Source organism: Mirounga angustirostris, unplaced genomic scaffold (genome assembly GCF_029215605.1).
Source record: "Mirounga angustirostris isolate CCGP_5_RB_7025 unplaced genomic scaffold, mMirAng1.0.hap1 SCAF_12, whole genome shotgun sequence".
Taxonomy (NCBI): domain Eukaryota; kingdom Metazoa; phylum Chordata; class Mammalia; order Carnivora; family Phocidae; genus Mirounga; species Mirounga angustirostris.
This window is the reverse complement of record NW_026991720.1, coordinates 5261531-5275122: the sequence shown is the minus strand read 5'-3', so window position 1 is coordinate 5275122 and position 13592 is coordinate 5261531. Positions and strand designations below refer to the sequence as shown.

The 13592-nt window shown below is 36.6% G+C and overlaps 1 protein-coding gene across 12 annotated transcripts in view; it reads right to left on the bottom strand.

Moving 5' to 3' along the window:
• KMT2C (lysine methyltransferase 2C) overlaps positions 1 to 13592 on the bottom strand; it is a 270063-nt gene that overhangs the window by 29107 nt on the left and 227364 nt on the right. For all 12 annotated transcript variants that reach the window (XM_064575699.1, XM_064575698.1, XM_064575700.1 and 9 more), the window contains 5 exons: positions 10561 to 12389; positions 9340 to 9451; positions 6185 to 6263; positions 4197 to 4260; positions 2077 to 2309 (listed from right to left, as the gene is read on the bottom strand). In XM_064575699.1, the coding sequence (XP_064431769.1) occupies positions 2077 to 2309; positions 4197 to 4260; positions 6185 to 6263; positions 9340 to 9451; positions 10561 to 12389 (2317 nt within the window). The remainder of the gene's footprint in view (positions 1 to 2076; positions 2310 to 4196; positions 4261 to 6184; positions 6264 to 9339; positions 9452 to 10560; positions 12390 to 13592) is intronic.

The window sequence follows — 13592 nt, the reverse complement described above, 5'->3', positions numbered from 1 at the left end:
TCAACTTATTTTCTTCAGTTTCCCAGACAACTAGCATGTTATGTTCTCTGCACATAATATGGTTTTGGTGGGTCTCCAGTGGCTGTAGAACTATCTAATTTTCTTCTTTCCTGACCAGGTGCCTGGCTGGAACTGAGGGATTACCATGGGACTGGTGAAGCAGGAGTACAAGTATTAGGAATACAGAAAGGGGGTCATCCATGCCTTTCCCATGACATTTTAAAATACTTTAAAACATGTTATCAGCTGCTTATCTTAATGGGATTACACTGGATTGTTGGCAACTATACAGTAACAGATGATGTGTTCCATTTTCCAAGTACAGTATTAGCTTCTAAATAGGATTTGATCCATGGGTATGCAAAAGCCAGGCCCTCATCATAAGGAATTTATAGAAAGACACCAGCAGGCAATAAAAGTGCTAAAATTATTTAGCAGGAAATACCTACCATTAAAAGAATTTCACTCACAACAAACATGGACCCATAGAGTAAATTTAGAGAGAAGAACCATCTCATTCCAGAACTGTCGTAGTTTTAAACAATAGGGATTACATTACAATCACCTTACTGTTGGAACATTATTGTGGTTGCTATGGCTTGGAAATGAGACATCTGAACCAAAAAAAACCCAACTGAGAATCAGCTAGGAGCGAACATGTCACCTACCTCTGTGAGGACTCAAGAGACTCTTGTTGTGTAAGACAGTGACAATACTAGCTTCTTCAGAAGTTGTAGAGAAGGTTAAATAAGACAACATACTTGAGTATGTTTACCAGAGTCTTCACTACACTGACAGTACTCCAAGTTTTATTAAGTCAATCTACTCTGAACTCCTCCTTTTCTACTATTAACATTTGGATTACTTCTCAATTTTCTTTAAAAAATTAAAATTGATAAAAAGTAAAACTGACATTTAGAGATTAGAGTAGCCATCACCACAGTCAAGATTCAGAAGAGCTCTGTCACCCCCAAAAAGTGTCCTCATGCCACCCACTTATAGCCAAACCCTCCTTCCCCCATCCCTAAGCCCTGGCAACCACTAAACATTGTCCATCCTTACAATTTTGTGATTTCAAGAATGTTATATAAGTGGAATCTGTATATAACCTTCCAGAATTAGCTTCTTTCACTCAGCATAAGGCTCTTGAGATCCGTCCAGGTTATTCTATATCAATAGTTTGTTTTTTTTAATTGCTGTGCACTATTTCAGTGTATGGACATACCAGAATTTGTCTAACTATTCATCACTGAAGGATACCTGAGTGTTCCCAGTTTTTGGTGACTATATGAGTAGAGTGGCTATAAATATTTGTATACAGGTTTGTATGTGAACCTAAGTTTTTAATTCACTTGGGTAATTACTAGGAGTGGGCTCTTAACCCATTTTGAACACTTCTAATGTTTTACTTTAAATAAAAGTTTAAATTTTACTTCTTTTTAAGTATAATTATTATTTCAGTATAAGCATTTTGAGAAACATCTGGTTTATAATGGAAGGTAATAGCAAAATGGTTTCATTTGGGACACCTGGGTGGTTCAGAGGGTTAAGCATCTGCCTTCAGCTCAGGTCATGATCTCGGGGTCCTAGGATTAAGCCCAGCGCCAAGCTCCCTGCTCAGCGGGGATTCTGCTTCTCCCTTTCCCTTTACCCTTCCCTCCCACCCCGCTTGTGCTCGTGCACTCTCTCTCTCTCTCTAATAAATAAATAAAATCTTAAAAAAAAAAAAAAAAGGTTTCATTTTTCAGGAATGTGTCTTTTACATAAGATATACCAATGTATTTTAAAACAAAATATTGAGGGGCGCCTGGGTGGCTCAGTTGGTTAAGCGACTGCCTTCGGCTCAGGTCATGATCCTGGAGTCCTGGGATCGAGTCCCGCATCAAGCTCCCGGCTCGGCGGGGAGCCTGCTTCTCCCTCTGACCCTATCCCCTCTCATGCTGTTTCTCTCTCTCTCAAATAAATAAATAAATAAAATCTTTAAAAATAAAATAAAATAAAATAAAACCAAAATATTGAGAAGAAATAATAAAAACACCCCATATGAAAAAGAATAACCAGAATACTTCACATTACCTGTTCTAGCTGTTTCTGAACCATGCTTTGCTGTTCGGTAACATGCTTGAGTTGTTCTGCATCCTCTTCTGGAAATTCACGCCCAGCTTTCTTGGCAGTACGTTGTTTTGCTGAAAGGGCTTTCTTAGATTTTCTGTGTGCACCAATTTGTTCTTCAAGATACTTCTGCTGCATCTGAAGAAGCTGTTGGGTCTCCTGAAGCCATTCTTCATACTGCTTACGCTGTGAATCATCTAAGGAAAAAATGAAAAATTCATCTGTGTTAATTTTCTAAAGGATCCAACAATGTAAAAGTTATACAAATCCATTTTGTAAGGAAATGCAGTTTTACCATGACCTTGTCTTGTAATAGGTGTCATTAAAACATAATACTAAATATTAGACCATAATTTAACTTTATCAAATAGGAGACTTTAGAAAAACATTTATTTGAGGAAAGCGAAATATGCATGTTCCTAGTACAGCGTTAACTTCATACTCAGAAATACTATAAATCCAATCTTTGAAAAACAGAAGACTTTTATCTAATGGAATGCTTTTCTCTAACCCACATGCCATACTATCTATTAAGTTATATATGTATTGTTATTAATTCAACTTTACAGAATGTAAATAATTTTGGTTTTTTTAAAGACATTTTTTAGAAATGTTTTGTTTTGAAGAAACAAAGTTGGGTATACATTATCACCAGAGCATGGATTAGGTATCATTTCCCATGCTAATTTTCCTAAGCTTATAAGGTTTTCTTATTTCTTAAAAGTGAAAAAATACCCTAAACTTTGCGGAAGGGAACCTAAACTCTTTCAGAGGGGACCAACATGAAGTCTATGTTTCATAAAGGAAATACGTAAGTTAAAAACATTGCTAACTTTTATGAATTTTGTAATTTATATTTCTATAAATAAGCAAAGGTATGGAATAATTATTAACCAGGTAAAATCTTTTCTACTTTTATGACTGTCATAAATATCTCCCCAAATAGTTATATCTCTTCATTTTGTACCAATATTCCTTCTTTATTCTTTAAGGGCACTTTACGTCACTGATGCCAAATCCCAAAAACAAAAAAAAAAGTCATCTTATGGTAGTAAAATTCAAAATATACCTTTTGACTCACTATAAGACAAAGAAATGAATAAATACAATTCCAAGAAGGACATTAGCTGAAAAATTACATCAATGATAACAGAATATTGTCATACAGTAAGAATCCAACCAAAGCCAATGGGCACAGTAAAGCCAGAAAAAGCCAGTTGGTTATAGCAGTATACTTGTTTTTAATGCATATATGTACTCAAATTATAATTATGATTAAATGCAGGGGTTAATTTCAAAAGGCCAGACTTTGGGTTTGTTCCTAAACCCAGAAGTTCCAGTACATGTATGAACTTGAAATCTAGTCTACTAAATTTGAAGGGCATTTTTCAAGAACAGGCTTTTTCACAAGATTTCAGAAGTTCTGCTTCTGGTAGAATGAGACCTACCGCAAGGAAAGCCTTTCTGGTTTCTGGAACCAGGAGAGCAGAGGTGAGCAAAATGAAAAATAATGGTGAAAAAAAAGTTAGCTAAACAGTCTGAAGATTTCAGAAAGGTTCAGTTTGGGGAGAACTTTAAACACTATCCTGAACCACCTTGGGACCCCTGAAGATAACTAGAAAGGATTCCGTGGCATCCTGCATCCTTGACCTTCACACCATGCTGCTAACCCAACTTATTTCTAAGCCTATTCCCTTCGTTGTTCCCATTTAGTGTCCTTGTCACTTAGGCAGACAGTCATTAGAACAAGAAGTGGTTTAATTCTACAGATTGTAAAGTGCCCAATCTATACATAAAAATAGCAACAACAGTATTGAAGAGAATGGGGAAGACGGTTTTTCTGTATTAAAATATCGATCTCTAACTAGAATTCTTCATGCACAGAGAAAAAGAGCAATGAAAACACATGCCTTCAGAAACAGATTTCTAATAGGGCAGGGATGTTCCATAAAAGATGAGGGCACTTAGACTTAAAATAACACATCTACACTAACTCCAATTTTGTTTGTTTGTTTAGAAGAACACAAATATAGCGCAAACAAGCAATCCCCAGAGAACACATAACTTATTAGATTCATACTTACTGACAAAGCCTGGACCAAAATTTGGAGGATTAGGCCTAGAAATCTGATGTGTTATACTGCCATCCTAAAATAAGTAAAATTTACAAATAGGTTTATTCCACATTTCAGTTAAAGGGGGGAAAACTTAAAAAAAGAAACAGAAAAAAAGAAAAAAAGAAATGGAAGGAAAAAACCCCTTAATTTCCTAAGACATTTTTAAAGCTTTGATTTTTATAAAAAGTAGGATGAATTTTGTGGTGACAAACTAATTTCTGAAAATTTAAAACTATCTCTGAACTGTTTTATTTTCTAGATTTTAGTTGAAAAACAATTATGTTTGAGGTAAGGGATTACTCATCAGAAATATAGTATCAGGGCAAGTCAAATATCATTAGTCCTTAGCTAGAGATCCACATAAAATCCCACTTTTTGATGAAGTCTACCTGGCTTTTTCTGCAATTAAGACATAAATATGGGTTCCAGATTTACTAAAATCCACTCTATAACACAAAGTTATTCACAAACAAGAACTACTGTCCCTAACATGCACAAATAATAAAATATACACTTACTAAAAATATTAGTCTTATTTTCTAATTAAATATCTTGTTTCTTCCAGGGAGACTGACTAAATAGTTATTAACCTAAAAATTCCCTGGCAATACTCTGATAAATAAAATTAACTTTGAAAAAAAACATTTACTCAGCTGTTTCAAGTTCTGTTAGACATGAGCTGCACACAAGGTAACAATTATCAACGTTCCTAGCAGCCAGAATACTTCTTGTAATCCTTATAATACTGCAAAGAAGTGGTGTAACATTTGCAAGATCAGAAAACAGGGGTTAAAGACCTTGCCCAATGTTGCACAGTAAATTCATAGTGGAACTGAGATTTTTTTTTTTAACTCCACTATGAAGTCTATGCTTTTTCCACTGTATCAGATGGTGCTCTCTTCTTTTAATAATGAAAAGAATATAATTATCAGCATAGTAAATCTAAGGCACAACTCTCATGGCAAAAAAGAAAATTTCAAAGACATATAGTAAGTAGCTTTCTCTTTTTTTTTCCTAGGCAGGTAACTTAAAAAAAAAAACAAACAAGCACCTTATATGTGCTATGGCGAGCACTGTGAATTTTTATGTAAGACTGATGAATCACAGACCTGTACCTCTGAAACAAATAATGTATGTTTAAAAAAAAAGAAGATAGTAGGAAGGGAAAAATGAAGGGGGCGGAAATCGGAGGGGGAGACGAACCATGAGAGACTATGGACTCTGAGAAACAAACTGAGGGTTCTAGAGGGGAGGGGGGTGGGGGGATGGGTTAGCCTGGTGGTGGGTATTGAGGAGGGCACATTCTGCATGGAGCACTGGGTATTATACGCAAACAATGAATCATGGAACACTACATCAAAAACTAATGATGTAATGTATGGTGATTAATATAACATAATAAAATAAAATTAAAAAAACACCTTATGAAATGAACAGTTCTACTTTCCTGGACACTGCTTGACACTAGACATTTAAATATTACACTTAAAGCTGATTATTATGAATGGAAAATATCTTAAAAAGCTAAATTATTCCAAGGAATAAATAGCAGAACATGACTATCGACAGCCAAGTCGAATGATTACAGTCATTATTTTGCAGTTTCACATGTTATGGATTAATTCCAAAATGCAGGACATGAAAATGTTCTTGTGGAGTTGAAAGTAAATAAAAGCAAAACCCAAAACCCTAAGCATTTGGTTTCCCTCCAAGTGACTTTCTAACTCGTAAATATAGGGGTCCTTTTCAGAAACTGTCAATTTTTTTAACCTCAGTTTGGCTTTCCTTTAAAAAAAGTAATAAAACGTCTTCATTTATGCTGAGCCGAGAATGCACTCGGCAGGATTTTAAGGTTTCTACCGCTCTCTACAAGTGGCCTCCCTCTAAAGAGTAGGGTTTGGTGAGACACACAGGACAGCGCCCCCTCTCGGGTGACTAGCGACAAGCAGCAGTACCTGCACGAGGGCCTGTGGGAGCAGACTCTGCCCTTCACCAGCCTGAGCTCCCGTCACCGACTGGCCCATAAAGGGGAACCTGTGAAAAGAAAGTTCCAAGTATCAAAATGAGGAGCATTTGGAATGATAATTATTTTAAGTGTTTAATAATTTCCTCTTCCGGGGAGAAAGAGCAATGGCATCAAAACTATGTACAAAAGCCCCATTTTGTGGTGTCTGCCCATGTTTAATCCTCACCCTGCAGCTCTGAGGTGTGGACTCTTTCTACTCCCGTTTCATTTATGATGAGAGGAAGACTCAGAGATTACTTAACTTCTACCACAAGAACCAAGCGGCTGGGATAAGAAGCCAACTAGGCTGCTCCCGGGGCTTCACTCTCTATTACAGGTCTCGCTATGCCTTAAAATAAAATTAATTCAAGTCTTCATTTACTACATACATTCTTAGAAAATTATTTCTTGTTTCAATTATTACTGGCGGAGAGTGGGGGGGAATGGACAAATTGGTGAAGGCAATTAAGAGGTACAGTCTTCCAGTTATAAAATAAAAATAAGGAACAGGGAGGTGAGAATGTAAGCCGAGGGAATATAGTCAATAACACTTTAACAACTTTGTATGGTGACAGATGGTAACTAGACTTATTGTGGTGACCATTTCATAATGTAGATAAATATCAAATCAGTATGGTTGTGCTTCTAAAACTAATACAATACTCAAAGTCAATTATTCTTTAATAAAAAAATAATTGGTAGCTTATTTTGTATTCTAAAACAAAAGATGTATCTCAATTTAAAAGTTTCATACATTTTTGTACATTTCTATATCTAATGTTAAGGCAAATCAAAAATTTGTCACTGACCAAGAACAAATCTATATGGTTAAAAATGTCCGGCAGGGGCGCCTGAGTGGCTCAGTTGGTTAAGTGTCCAACTCTTGATTTTGGCTCAGGTCATGATCTCAGGGTCGTGAAATGGAGCCCGGCGCTGGGCTTAGAGCCTGCTTATGATGCTCTCTCTCCTCTCCCTCTGCCCCACGCCACACCCCGCCATAAGTGCACGCCCTCTCTCTCTCTAAATAAATAAATAAATAAAAATGTTCGGCAAAATGTGACTTATTCTAATTACAGCTATAAAAACTTCATAGAAACATTACTGCTTTAATGAAAACACTTCCTCCAGAGTTACCAAATGCTTTAATATAACAAGCATAATTTCCAAATTATGTATAAAATATTATACATTAGTATTATACTATTACAATTTAGAGCATATGCTTTTAAATTTTTTTACTCAGGTTTTTTTTTTTTTTTAATTTATTTATCAACCCCCTGTCCCCCCTACAACAACCCTCATCTGGAATGATCTCTGGATGCAAATACCACAGTCTATCATCCTCAGTCAACACAGGACACTGCTTGAAGGAGGGACCATCACCACTTCTTCAAAGCACTCAGCAGAAGAGTAAACAACATCCTAAGACATAACTAATGTACCAATGTGTCTCTCACTGGTTGAGGTGTCAATGCTGAAAGATCAGGGGTCTGATTCTGAGGCTTTTTTTTTTTTTTTTTAAACTTGAGGTCCCTACTTTAAGTGCGAATGAAATTGGCTTTTCCTTCTATTTTGACTATGGCAGCAAACTACACTATTATTAGCAGTACCATGACTTTATCACCAGAATTCACATTCATAACAAAAGTTGCTGCACATACCTGATTTGGTCACTTAGGTTCATCATTACATACTATGAAATAATGGTAGTTATTAGACTTACTGCTAAATTTGTTAATGCATTAAGAAGCACATATATCGTAATTTTAAATTTAAATAACTATTTCAAATATAATTGATTTCCCTGTAATGCTACATCTTTTGGTTTTGCATACAAAATGTTGAGAGGTAATTCAAAGGTTTCACTGGATTGTCAATAATGTTCATGACAAAAAAGTTAAAAACCCCTGTGACAGAGAAATTGTGGTAATAGATGCCATGTAATAATGAAAATCATTAGAGACTACTATCTCTACTTTGATCTCAACAATGCTTCTGGACCATTTCCAAAGTATCTCAACAACTACGAAGAAATATACCTTTAAGGCTTCCCAATTTACCTGAAGTAAACACGTTTATCTTAAATTCATGTAGATTTTATATTCAATTCCATAATTACCCATAATCCTTTTTGTGAAAAAAAGTTCTTCAACAAGGTAATTAGGTTAAACTGAGGCTCCATGCTTACTCTCTTGACAGATTCTCAACCGCAACACACATCAGAATAATTCATGGTGCTCATCAAAAATACATATACACCAGCACCATTTCCAGATACTCTGAGATTCAGGAGATCTGCAGGTGAGTCAATGAACCTGAACTTTTAAACAACTACCACATAATTCTGATGGCGGTCCATAATCAAAACTTAAGACAGACTGCCCAGCAGCTATCTAATATACCTTCAGGGGCATACTCTAATTTCAGAAATCCAGAATCTAATAATTCTTATAGTCCTGTTTAATGCATAATTTCCACTTCTCTGCTAACAGTGAAAAGACTTACAAATTCTCCAACTGCTAACTTTCAACCATCCTCTTGACTTTTCCTTTCCTGATTCAAATTCAGTCTGGGGACATTTTATTTTAGAAATAAATTCACAGTTGCCTTAACCACTGGGGATCTTTACTGAAATGTCCCACTTTTTTCTCTGCATTGTTCCTTTGATGGAATAAAAAATACTCACAGGCTTAAATAAGCTATCTTCTTTTCTCAAAAGAGCAGTTAAATTTCTATTTTCCTGTTTCATTTTCTCATCTTCCTCTATTTTGGATGAAAGATCTCTGTCTCAAGAAGCCTTTAGTTAGATTAACTATTCTAAAACTACTTAAAAAAACACACTTAAATACCCTGATTTCCTGATTAATGAAGTCAACCTTCCAATCATTCCCTGATCTTTTACCTTGAAACTAATAGAAATTAAATCCTTACACTTGTAAAACATTTTACATTTGATCATATCCAGCTGACATCACAACCAATTTAAGTATTTACTGTTCATTCCTAGAACACAGGTTTTTGAGTTACTGTATGTTTTTTCCAGAAACTAGTAATAATTCATGTACTTCTTGATGCACAGTAAAAATGAGAAATGTCTTCACCTACCTGTTCATAACCATGGGTGGCATGCCCATATTGTTTTGTGCCATTACTTTATTTATGCCTTTAAGGGCCACCATTTTGGCTTTCATTATAGGATCTGTAATTGCATCAAAATCTAAAGAAGAAATATTTTGAAGTTACTTATTTCATAGTACTTGGTTCAAGTTAACACTAAGAGGTAATTTAACTATCACAAACATCGTGTAATTTATAGACTCTTATTCCTTATTATAATAATTGCTGTTATAGGTTTCTGTACTAAGGAATTATGAGATAATAAAAACCTCATCCTGAATCTAAGCTCATCTCACTAATCCATACTTGCATAATGCTTGCATACCTCAGTCATGCAAAAATCAGAGCAAGAAGCTTGCCACATTTAAGGGAGACGGTAGCAATGATATAAAGCAATGCGATTCCTTTCCATCCAAAATTTTGCAATGCTGATCAGAATGGCTTCTTTAGTAATGCAACATCATAAACAAGCAATTACCATTATTTCCAATACTAAGGAATTCCACTAAGCCTAGTTGTCGCTTTTTAAAAGAAAAATGTATCTATTTCTTGAGGGTATACCTTTGCAATAAGGATAGACTACTGGAAAAAAGACCTCTTTGCATATAGATGAAAAAGAAATGCCCCCCCCCATGATAAAATTGGTAATGCCTATAGGACAGAACGTCAGTTTTACTGTTTAGAAGAAAGCATTCCTTTGACACATGCGCTTTGACTGCAAATTCTTACTACTGGAGGCACTCCAGTATTTTAATTCCATTGCTATTTTATGGTTTTTGTTTTTGTTTTTTTTCAAATTAATAAGGTACTGGATATAAGTTAAAGAGCTTTATATGAAAAATTTTGCCAAGCATTTATCATACACCAAAGACAGCAAGACGTTTATTTCTATCATGACTTCTTTAAATTCATTTTTCAATGACTCTGAAAATACATGGTAATAATGGTTAGAGGGAACTAAAGGAGATGAGTCTGATTTCTGTTAAACAATACCGTAAGTAATAGAAGTGAGAAGGTCTGAAACTCAGAGCTTTGAATCTCTTGATCCCTGGGAGGACTTTATTGCTTTCATTGTAAAGCTGAATGAGGAACAAAAATATGACCCTCACTGCTCTGGTCCACATGTAATTTTAATACCGAAATCTTGGAAACTTACTGCATGCCACCCTAATGCCCACAGCAATTACTGAAATCCAAGGGAATTCCTACCGATATTAGGGAAGAATGGCTCTGACCGCTGACGAATCATGGCTTGCATCTGTCTCTGCTGTTGTTGTTCTTGTCTCTCTTGATCCAGAAGATCCTGTAGAAGTAGAGGCTGTTCCTCTAGAAGGAGGGGCCTCTCTCTATTCTGCTGGGCTAATGTTTGAGGGATCATTAGCTGCTGGGGTCCAGACATGCCACTGGTACCAGCCTGGTTTGTTAGAGGCACAGTTTGATTTGTAGGTTTTCCTGTCCCAAAACCGTGATTAACTGCTGACTGCCCCTGAATGAATCCTGGATTTACCTGCACACCCTGAGGAAAAGTATGGTTTACTCTAGAGACTACTGCCACATTAGAATTCACGGTACTATCCAAAACGTGACCAGGCGGTGTCATCAAAGGAGGTGGCAAACTCGACACGTGATTGGATGGTGAGGCTGGCAACGCTGGTGGTGGAGATCCCAACGGCCTAATGTCTGCATTATCGGATTTTTCATGAGCAAGTAAACTCGAGAGAACTGGAGTTGCTCCAGTTATGCCACAAGAGTTTATTACATCCTCAGCGGGCAGCGGAGGAGCGGAGCCACGAACACCACTGGTGTTGGAGCCAGCAGTTTCTCGATTAGTTCTTTTCTCAAGTAGATCTGTACCACAGGACTGCAAGGAAGCCTTCTCTCCATCATTTATGTCTGTGTGAGCAGAAGCCTGTGAGCAGGGAGTGTCAACATTATCCTTACTCTCATCACTTTTCTCCCTTCCGCATTTGGTTTCCCCTTTAGAATTTGGAGATGGTACTTCTATTTTTATCTCACCGGTACCCGCGGATTTTTTCCACGGAGAATGTTTATCAGGAGGAACCACAGTTTTGTCCTCTTGCTCCTTTTTTTTTGGTTCAATAGATACACATTGATTATCTATCTTATCATCAATCGGAACACTAAGGTCTAGTTCCTCATTAAACATGCTTTTCTTATCTCCTAGGTCAAGTTCTGGATCTGTATATGCAATGAGATCAAATTCTCCCGACTTTAAGAGGTCATCCAGGTTGGGATCATTAGTTTCCAAATTACCTAAAGTATCCAATTCATCTCCCTTGCCATCCTCTGTATCTAGATTTAAATTTTCAAGATCTTCATCATCCAAGTCTTTGACCTCAACCCCCTCAAGATCTTTAACATCTAGTTCCTTTACAGATGGGTCATCAGAATCAAGTTTTTCTTCGAGACCATCAGAAGATTGGGTGGTTATCTGTAAATTATCAGGTGTTGTTTCAGCTGGTGTAGATGTTGACAAAGAGGCCTCTGAAAATTCACCACCTAAGGGATGGGTTAGAGACCTCATGACCATAGAAGATGAATGAGCAGGATGACCTTGGTCTTGCTGAGATGGTGGCACTTGTTCCAAACTTGGATGCAAAGGTAGCTGAGTTGGTAGACCTTGAGAAGGTCGTCTCAAAGGCTCTGTGTGTCTAGGGCCTGGAAAGTCGGGCCGGGGAATGAAGTTTCCATGTCTTGGATGAGAAGGTGCCTCTATAACGCTGCCAGGAGAAGCAGTGAAGGGCAGCCGTGGCCTTCCATCAGGGGCCCGATGCCTCAATTCAATAAATGCTTGGCCCAGTATGTTATGCTGCTGAACCGTCAGACTCTGTGGTGGAAAATGCTGAGGAAGGCCAACTGGATTATTCATTTGTGAGTTATTTAAAGGCCTCGGCATATCTACAGATATTGATCTTCTCAGTTGTGGAGGAACCCCAGATCCTTGTATTTGTTGAGGAGGTACAAGGAAGCGTTCCTGACTTGACAGGGTACCATGACTACCTCCTGGAAATCCAAATCTAAAAAAAAAAGCAGATCATTAAGAATCATGTTGATTTTAGAGTTAGGTTGAAAAAGGAAGAGCTTGAGGTTTAACTCATATACAAAATTAATGTTGCCAAATACAACAACTTAGCAAAACAAAATTATTACCATTAGAAAACACTTACAAAGTATCTATATGCAAGTAACTTTTACTAAGTACCCTATAATGCTCACCATATCTGAGCTCTAAAGGCATATAATCTAACTGCCAATAAGCAGATGGAATCAAATGTTTAGAAATAAGTGTAATACTACTGGAGTTGAGTAAGTCTCTTTTTTCTTTATTTAGGGAGGCTGGCTGTAAGGGAAGGCTGATATGGGGGGGATGCTTGAAGAAGGCAGGTGGTCTAACAAATTATACTAGAGAGACTTCTAGGTCTGTCCTTGAGAAGACAAAGGCACAGGTATGATGACTGGATAGACTAATCTATTTGCTTAAAGGGAATGAGGAAAGGAAGCAGCAAGAGATAAAGAATGCCAGGCATCACCTGTAAAAACTTAGATGAATAAATTACAGGACTATTTTTATTATTTATACTGTACCTCATTCTAGAAAGAATTAAAGGTAATTTATAAATAAATATAAAACAGAACAGGCATAAATTATAATTGAGGAAGAAAAAAGGAAAATCAAGTTAAGACTGTAACATGGAGATAGGTATTAGACTAAAAAAACATACATGACAAAACCAAAGCATATCCTAAAGAACTCTCTTTATTATAACATGTTTGGCTTTGACCCTGTACCAGCCATTTCACACACAAAAATAAACAAATAATACCACTAACTTTACAGCCCTCTCTCATCAAGAAAAAAGCTCCTAGAGGAAAACACCCCATCAATTTGGAAATCTCCACAGTTATTTACAATGTAAATTAAAATGGAAAATTTGGGGCAAGGACAATATTCACCCATCACATCATAGAAAGCTTTCACAGAATGTGGCAGTTACATGCTAGAGATCTGACTGGTTGATAAACTACTTCCCTGTGGCTGCAATGTAAACCTAATACAGTCAATACTTAATGACAGAAGGAAGGTTTTAAGAGTCTGTAGAGTTCTCAGAGGTTAAAAAAAGAAAAATCCATGACCTCTCATAAGTGGAAAATAACACTGACTATATCTCAAAGGAATCAAAAAGTAAAAAGCACTAACAGGGTCTTAAGATGAGCACTGG